The sequence below is a fragment of the Lactuca virosa genome, chromosome 1, assembly GCF_052849685.1.
Source record: "Lactuca virosa cultivar CGN04683 chromosome 1, Lactuca_virosa_CGN04683_v6, whole genome shotgun sequence".
Lineage (NCBI taxonomy): Eukaryota > Viridiplantae > Streptophyta > Magnoliopsida > Asterales > Asteraceae > Lactuca > Lactuca virosa.
The window spans coordinates 154,864,261-154,873,545 of record NC_136426.1 but is presented as its reverse complement, the minus strand read 5'-3'; the positions used below and the strand labels follow the sequence as shown (position 1 = coordinate 154,873,545).

The window sequence follows — 9,285 nt, the reverse complement described above, 5'->3', positions numbered from 1 at the left end:
GAGTATACCATTCCCAATTCAAACCCGATTCATGGTGTTCCGTCTACTCTGTTGTCATTACTCTTTATATTTAAGATTAATGCTAACATAGAAAAATACAAACATACAACTTATAATGAGCTCCAAATAAAAAAGAATAGAAGCACTCCAAAAAAAACCGTAATAGAAGGAAGCCACCTAGTATATATATGAACCAAAAGTGTAAAAGTGGCTAAAGAAGTATGACAAAAACCCAAAAAAAGTAAAGTTTATTATTCCTAACTCATATATTTAATTAACAGATTAATTAAGTATGTAATTCTTTTTATCAACTTTAATTATTAAAACTAATTGAATTTGGTTCTTAAATGTTGATGGAAAACATTTGGGAATTAAAATCAGGTAAAACACCTTAAGTTTTCATGAAAAAGTTCATATTTTAGATTTTTATATATATAATTTCAAAAAGAAATGTTATATTAAAGTTAGTTTCACTAATATTATTTAAGAAGATATCTTGATTAGGCTAATTTTTATTATTTTATTATTACCTTTTATTAGTTAGGAATCATCTAAATTACATAATTCTTTCCTTGTAGGATTAGTATAGTCTATTGTAAATAAGGGTATATGTTATTATAGTTTTGGTAGTAGTTGAGATTTTATAAAGTTTACTAAAGAATTTGTGAAAATTCTTAAGTGAATAGATTGTTTTTCTTAGATCTTTGTTACCGTTAAGTCCAGTTTATTGGTATAGTTGTATGCGATAAGTGAATACTTGTGCAAGTGGAGCGTACAACTATGCTAGGAATTACATGACTGTGTACATAGTAGTAAAAAATCTTGCGTGTAATGGTTCCACACATTTTATATATTATTATTTTGATTTGTAGGTTAAGATACCTCGTAAGATATTAAGAGATCATGTAAGGAAGATCATCAAGGTGAGTATTTACCATAAAGAACATGTCTATGTGACATTGTACGTTGGATTTCCTTTTATTTATTTATTATGATGTGCATAATTTGCTTGATATAGTCTATGTATCTCATTATTGCATTTATGAAATGCTTTAAGAAGGAACTCCAAATGGCTACTTTGCAATCCACCACTACTAGACAATTGAGCACAGTAATGACGGCTAAATCATCAGTTTTGAAAAAAAAAAAAAAAAAAAAAAAAGTCCTGTAAATGCGAATAGCGATCAAACCGTTCAATTTAGCAACTACTGATCATTTATTGCTATTCTACAACAAAAAACGACATTTATTCCATTGCTAAATCTGACAAACAAAGTCGTTGTTGGTCCCATGCTAGGTAGTAAATAGTCATCTAAGGCGATATACTTTGAAAAATCAAACAATTATAACATTGTATTTTTTTTCCATATTAAAACATTATATTTTGAAAATCATCTAAACTATTACAATGCTCATTGAAGGTGGAGATTAGGACGAGACCGGAGACACGAGAAGGCAAATCCAATAAACATGTTCGTGTTTAATAACAGCAAAGAATGGTGATCAGTGTTTGACAAGAATCTTTCAACTTTGAGTTTAACCATAATGATAATTGTCTTCAGTATTAACTAATAGGAATAGTGGAATACCTAATACAATCCATATTGAGTGAAAAACAAATTACTTCCATACAAAGTCCATAGAGCATATGCTACTTAACATAAGGATTAACGAAACTTCTTGTCAAAATAACGACTTTCCAGTATTTTTATACACACTACTGTAGCTTCTAATCTAAATAAACAGCACTAAACTTTAGTATTTCTGTTTCAACAGATGTAATTTGACACACACACACAAACACAGCTTCAGCTTCCCTTTGTTCTTCAACATAGCGACTGTTTGCTATGGTCACTGCAGATCCGCATAACAGAAATCCCAGATCATCAGTTTCTTCTTCATGCACATAACTACAAGTATATTAAAACGCACCACAAGAAATAAAAAAAAAAATCAAGTAACAATTAGAGGAATCTTTTGAATTAAATCATAAGATACCAGGGCGTTACAAATTCCTGGTTTCCTAATGGTTGAAATCTGTAGTCCATGGAGCTCTTGTTTCTTACTATAACTTTCAATATGGTGGTCCTTTTTTATTTAATCTTATGCTTAAACAAATATAAGCAACAAACTTTGTTGGATTGTAATAGGTGTTTGTTTTATTTCAAAGACTTAAAAAGTAAAAATATGAAAAACCAACGACCAAGGTCCTTTGTGAAAGTAAGGGTAGGAAAGCAAATAGGATAAATAAGAGGGTGTTTAAACGTTAAAGGAGAGAAGATTCTTACATGATAATGGTTCCGGATCCAAGAAAAACATTTTTGCTTTTGTTGATGCTCGAGGGAACTGCATTACCTCTTTAGCAATGTCATATCTTTTTTGAACATCAGAAGCTCAACTCGGTTTAATGGTAAACTTCTGGAGAGAAGGGGAATGAGCAAGAAGAAGCTTTATAAAAAGCAGTTCCGGTTTTGATCCTTTTAAACATGTCATCTCAACAATTTTCAACTGATCCAATGTAGAGTCCAAGCAGTTTGGGGATTCAAAATGATCTGAAGCTGGTCCCACATCTACTCGGGGATCCTGAAACAACATAAATATGCAACCACAGTTTAGCTCCCAACTCTTGTATTATACATACTTTTAACACTTTTCACTTTACCATATCAAAGTGCCTAACAAACAGTTTTTCAAGATTAGGTGAGTTTCGAAGAAAACAAAGAACAGCATGAAGTTGATTCAAATCACCAAGTTGAATATCCAGCAACCACAGGTGCTTTAAACTACTAATCGCACATGGAAGCAATTTTGGAATCTTTTCTGCAATCAAAAACTGTGAGATGAAAGTAAGATTTTAACTTAGGGAAAATAGCACAAAAGAAACTATGTTTTCACTTTCTTTATTTTGATTTTGAAAGTGCATTGTTTTTTGTTTTAAATCGAACATCACATTTTCCAATTTTATTCAATGGCACAAAAGACACTAGTTTTCACGTTTTTCGATTTTGACACTGCATTTTCATTTTTGTTTTGTGTTTTTCGATTTTTTGACGATTTTGAGATCGCATTTTCTAACCCAAGATGGCAAACCTGGTATCCCGGGTGCTTTTTGTGCCATTTCTCTTTAACTTACCCAATAAACTCCAGTTAAGGAAGAGCGAAGGTTAAGCATAAAAGGTTTTCCTTTATATCATACCTTAAGAAAAAGACTGTTGATATAAAAGTATTCAACTTTGGACAAGTTACTCAACATTATGGCCAAATTCATTTTTTCAACTCCTACAAAATCTTGTACGGGTTTCTCAAAAGCAATAGAAACCAAAAAAAGGCACGGACTATCCAATAACCGGAGCAACATGGCATCAGGACAAGCATGGACAATCAATTGCTGCAGTTTTGTAGCCTTAATGTTGAAATTGTAGACATTTGTGCATTTAATCAGGCACAACTTCTTAAGCCGTGGTAGGTTGACCTTAGTTCCATACAAGCTAGGCCCAAAATCAATATCCTCCAGATGGAGTTCTTCAAGATTGAGAAATCCTTCAAACTCAAGTGGTGGCGTAAAGCAACATTTGTGTAGTTTCAACTTTGTCAATTCTAGACAACAAAACATATAAGAAGGAAGTTCATAACGGCGATTCAAATTGGTAAGGAGGAGTTCATTGACACTGTTTCTTGATAAGAATAGCACCCAATGATCAACTTCTTCAAAGCTATCAAGAAACATATTTGGTATATGGATATGAAATTTCAAGATAGGACCCTTGTGAAAGAACAAGACTTTGTTTATGATCCTTATAAACCCATTACGACCAAAAGCTCCATTTTTTGCAAACTTTTTAGAGAACTACTCATCAAAAACAAGTGCTGTCATTTTGGTCCATTTGTACCTCCATTTTTTTGATAAAATGCTTGTCCTTACAGCCTCTTCAAGCGGGACCCGCTCTAAGATTGAGTGTATCAAGTGTTCAGGCAAGTTACTGATTCTATCTTCTTTAGCACAAGTTACAAGCCCCACTCTATAATTCTCTGTCATTAGATTCAGAAAAGAAAAAAAATGGGATTAAGTTATTTCAAAGAAAAGGAAGGCATCAAAAAATTCAACAACTTCACATTTCTAATACTCATCTTAAATTTTCTTTTTAGGTGTGGTAACATAACTCATGATATAGAAGTTGTATTGTTTGCAATTCTTATGATTTAATGGTTGTAAGAGTGTCCAACCTAGAGCAATATCAGCTATTTGCCTATCCAAAAGGAATATAGTGATGGAATATGCCAAACAAGCTGACCTCGGACACCTGTGTGTGAAAAAGTGTGACTCATGGAACAAAACCATACAGGGGTTATCCTCTCTATTGGTTTATTGCATTTGACAGGGATACAATTTCTCTAGTTGCATCAATGGCTTCCCCTGACAAAACCCAACTTAAAACAACTTACATCACCACATAATATACCCTTCATACTTGCAAAAACTAGATTATAGCCTTCATATTCAAACTAATGTAATAAATATTCGGAAAATCGGTTTCCTGATTTCTGTTTTCCAGTGGACACGTGATGATTGACAACGACTACCCAAAACAGGGTTTACATTTCCAAATGGAATGAGCAAAAGAAATCCTAAACGAAATCTCTTTCGCACAGGACTTTCGATGAATTAAAAACATGTAAGTTTATGAAGTAGAAACTTACCCATCATACCAATGGAGAAAATGTCGAAGTATTGGCGTCTTAGGGTTTACATTTCTGGTTTGGCTTGGGTATCATATTTATCACCAGAGGGTGCGTGTCCCCTCATTTTTTCCGCGTCACCTTTCTGGGGCCTTCCTTTCCCTCATCAAAATTAGGGGTGTTCAAAAATACCCGCATACGAAAAATCCGATCCGAAATAATCCGAAATTTCGGATACGCGAATTTACGGATATCCGGTATTTCGGATTCGGATTCGGATACGGATAGTCATATTCTGAATTTTCGCATATTTCGGATATCCAATATGCGAAATATTTAATTTTACAATTATTTTTTTATCTCAAAAAGGAATATTCAGGAAGAGTTCGACATTTGTGTATTTGTTTATTAAATTTAATCGGGCATGTTTCACTGCTAATTACGTTTTTTTTTTGAACTTTTGGGTACTAAGTTTATTTTATGTTTTTTCCAGTGAAATGTATCTATAATTCCATGTCTTGTTTCTGCCAAGTTGAGTACATTAGATTTTAATGATAAACAAATATGAATATTCAAAAAATGAAATTAAATAGTGCCAACCTTTTAACCTTTAAAAGTATCTAATGCGATGAAGTAATGTTACTCTGTCTACCTTTTATTGTGTGAAACATATTGATTATATATTTTTTGTTTGATTTGTTTAACCGTTTTGTGCTAACATAAATACATATCATAAGTAATAAATTAATGTATTTCACTTCCTGTGTTAATTAGTATGATCAAGAGAAATTTTTTTTTATTTACGAACCTTAAATGAACTAAATGAAGTAAAAAATATTTGATTTATATGCTTCATTTTGTAATCCAACATATTTTTGAAGGGTCAAAATTTTCGGATATCCGGTTTAATATCAAAATCCGTATCCGAAAATTCGGATATCCGGATTTCGGATATCCGAAATTTCGGATATGGATTCGGATGTCAATAAATACTATCCGAAATTTTCGGATATCCGAAATTTCGGATATCCGGTTTTGAACACCCCTAATCAAAAAGCCTTTCCCTCATCAAAAGAGAGATTGCGGAAACTTCTTTTACTTTTTGTTTTTTGTTTTCTTTTTTAATAAAGTTAATGTCACACCCCCGAACCAGACGGCGGAAACGTCCGGGGGCTCGTGTGACTAACAATTGAATAATCATCACAATGAATATACATGAAACATAACACATTCATCACCAACATTACATATAACAACCATCATTGTTCACATCAAGTACATTGTTATAAATTACATGAATTCAAAGTATTAATTGTACGATGAGTGATGTTACACAAAATAAATCCATACATACTTGAAAATCTTCCTGCTTAACGATTACCTGAGAATACAAGTTATTATGAAAACGGTCAACATATATAATGTTGGTGAGTTCATAAGTATGTTTGAGTAAAAGTCTTTGTATGTTTCGTAAAAACCCAAAAAATCCGATATTTTCTGTAAAATGTCTGAAAATGATGTGAAAATCAAGTATAAATGCATGTGTGAATTTCATAGTTGTAACGTATATGAACGTAGTTTAAATTTCTTTGTATTGTAAGTAAATGATAATTGTATATTAATATTTCCCCCAGAAAATCCGATATTTTTTGATTTATAATATTGTCGAGGTTCTTGTATCGTTAAATAAGTTATTTTGTATTGACACAATCGAAGGGTTAATCTTCGAAATGTTAAATTGGTATTGAATCTCTATATGAGCCGTTATAATCATACATGATAATGACTAGGTTGCCAGTCTTGACATTTTTCCAAATGGCGGTATTTGCCCAAGGTTTTGTCGCCCTAGACTGGCCTAGTCTAGCTGTAGCGAACAACTAAGGCGTGGGGGGTCACCCCGTATAGATCTATACACAAACTCTCGCTCTCCCTCCAGGAGACTCTGATTATAACTACAAGCTACGACTGTACACTCAAGGTGCCAACCGACACGTCTCACTAGATTCTTAACCTTTCGTACTATGTTTAATGTTTACATGTATGTTATGCGTTATGCATCCAAAGGTACATTTATAAGTATACAAAGTTCAATAGTTATGTAAATGTATAGTTACAATCTACTAAGCATGTGAATTTCAGTCCAAGCCCAATTAGCATGTAAATAGATCACAAAGGCCCAATAACATGTAAGTGGGTAATTTGGGCCCAATAGGCATGTAAATGGACCACAAAGGCCCAACAAACATGTGACCCATAACTCAGACCCAAATTAACATGAAAATGGGTCGCAAGGCCCAATAAAGATGTCCTGGAAGATATTGGGCTCAATATACACTTGAATGGGCCCTTAAGGCCCATTGGCCTTGTAAGATGAATATTAGGCCCAATAAAATTATTATCGATGCATTTCGTCCATTCGTATTGTTTCGTTGTTTATTTTAGCTCGTGGTTTACCAAAATTATTATAAAAAGTCTCCTTTTTTCATAAAACAACATTTTTGGTCAAAAGCCTCAAATTTTCAATTAAGGCCCAAAGTTTTGTAAAAATGACACTTTAGTCCATAATTTGTAAAAATTTGCAATTTTGTACCAAATGTCTAGAAATTCACGGTTTTAGTCCAAAAATATATATTTTGACGTTTAAGGCCCAGCTTTACAGAAAAGTGCATTTTCAGCCCCTTGTTTGTATAAATTTACAGTTTCGGCCCAATTTTAATAAAAGTTACATTTTTGGTCCAATTTGGAAATAAATGTTATTTTCACCCCTAAATTTGGTTTATTTACATTTATGCCTCAAATTTTTCTCAAATAACATTTTAGTCGCAAAACTTTCCCTTTTTCGCAATTTTGGGCCCAAAACCGTGAGGCCGAAAAGTTTGGCCCATTAAGCTAAAATTTACGTTTTTGGCCCTTTGGAAAGTATGTTTAACATAAAAATCCCTTTTTATACAAGTAGGACCTGTTTGATCCCTATAAAAACATAAATGTCGCTTTTTACCCTTATCTTTTGTTTTCTTGACAATTTTGACCCTTAACAAAGTTTTTGCCTTAAATTTTTGTATCTTAAAGATATAACACTTTTAACTTGATAGTTTGTTGTATAAGGTGTCTTAGTTCATGGATCTTAACTCACTGTTACTTAAGAAGTCGTGATTTGCCAAGATCTAACATATTTTTACAACATAAACTAAGAAATCACACAAGACATGCATATAACACATAGATCTACACATTTTACTTGTATTCTCCCCCAAAAATCATTAAAAACCAAAAACAAGGGGGTATGAACTCACCTTTGCTTGATGTTTCGGTTTTTGAAGAAGAATAGAAAGAGATGAAGAGATTTTCGGCCCTAGCAAACTCCCTTGAGTAGTTTTCAAACTTAGGTGATTCTAATGAGTTAGAACATGAAAGGAGGTTATGTAAGAAGGAATTTTTAGCATTAAGATGGATAATATGTGTTTATATATAATAAACACTTACCAAGAAGTTGAAACCTTGAAGATTACTCTTGAAGCACAAGCAAAACTTTGAGATCTTTGATGAAAGAAGAGGATGATTTTAGAGATGTTTTGGAGAGAATTTTTGAGTGTGTGTGTGTGTGTGTTTAGCTCTCGGCCGAGATATCTAGAAGAGATGGGAGAGAAAGATGAGGTGACTTTGCATGGAAATATAAAAGACCATGCATTGTTACATGGTGAATAATATGGAGGTGGCACTTCCAAAGTCAACTCCCCATCCGCCCCATTTCATTTCTTCTTTTTTTGTTAAATGGTGTTGGGCCGAGATTTTGGGCCAAGAAGGTAGGAATGGAATAGTTTGAGCCCATTAAACTTTAGTTAGGATTTTTGGAGCCTAATCATAAAATTTTCGGCCCATTGGGCCTTTAGGGTAGTTCACGGCCCAATAGTATAAAAGAATGGGTTCTAAGGTCCATTAAGGTTAATTGGATTTGTTATGGCCCAATAAGGCCCATTAGGGTTAGAATTAATCATTCTAGGCCCAAATGGTCCAAAATATTATAGATTTGTGAATTGGATCCATTTAGAATCCAAATAGGGTTTCCAAGCCCAAAGAGTTGAATTGAATACTTATTGGTCCATTAGGCCCAATAAGGAAATCCTAGTCCAATATGGATTCAAACCGGGATTCTTAGGGTTTTCAGACTCCTTGTTGAACATGAAAGGTGAATTTTAAATGAGCACTGAGTGATATTTACTTAGAGTATAAGTTTTACAATAGTTGAATGGTTACACAGGAGTAGAATTTCCTAGCTAAAATGCTAGTTGTGACATCATCCCCCTGTTAGAGGGAATTTCGTCCCAAAATTCTTTTGAAAACTAGGATTGTGAAGGAAAGAATAGTTGAGGGTACTTTTGCTTCATCTGTTCTTCACGTTCCCACGTGAATTCCGGTCCACGTTTTGCGCTCCATCGTACCTTCACAATCGGAATGCGACTTTGCTTTGTACGCTTCACTTCCCTATCCATAATCTCAACTGGTTCTTCAGTGAACAGGAGATTCTCTTTTATCTCAGTCTCTTCCAAAGGAACAACAAGGGTTTCATCTGATAGACACTTTTTCAGATTCGAGACGTGGAACACCGGG

General features: G+C 33.5%; 1 protein-coding gene across 1 annotated transcript; it reads right to left on the bottom strand.

Moving 5' to 3' along the window:
* Nucleotides 1–1,703: 1,703 nt before the first annotated feature.
* Nucleotides 1,704–4,783, bottom strand: LOC145122433 (F-box/FBD/LRR-repeat protein At1g13570-like). The gene is made up of 6 exons (XM_079058040.1): nucleotides 4,699–4,783; nucleotides 3,852–4,029; nucleotides 3,197–3,713; nucleotides 2,663–2,833; nucleotides 2,289–2,583; nucleotides 1,704–1,910 (listed from the first exon to the last, which is right to left on the bottom strand). The coding sequence occupies exons 1-5, from the start codon at nucleotides 4,703–4,705 to the stop codon at nucleotides 2,395–2,397; spliced, it is 1,062 nt and encodes a 353-aa protein (XP_078914166.1). The 5' UTR covers nucleotides 4,706–4,783; the 3' UTR covers nucleotides 1,704–1,910; nucleotides 2,289–2,394.
* Nucleotides 4,784–9,285: the final 4,502 nt, after the last annotated feature.

Bases quoted from the DNA above. Each gene is read 5' to 3' on its own strand.
- LOC145122433 (XM_079058040.1), bottom strand. The intron at 3,714-3,851 runs GTAGTTCTCTAA...GTTTCTTGATAG, and splicing joins ACAGCACTTGTTTTTGATGA to CTTTGAAGAAGTTGATCATT. The intron at 2,834-3,196 runs GTATGATATAAA...TTCATCTCACAG, and splicing joins TCAACAGTCTTTTTCTTAAG to TTTTTGATTGCAGAAAAGAT.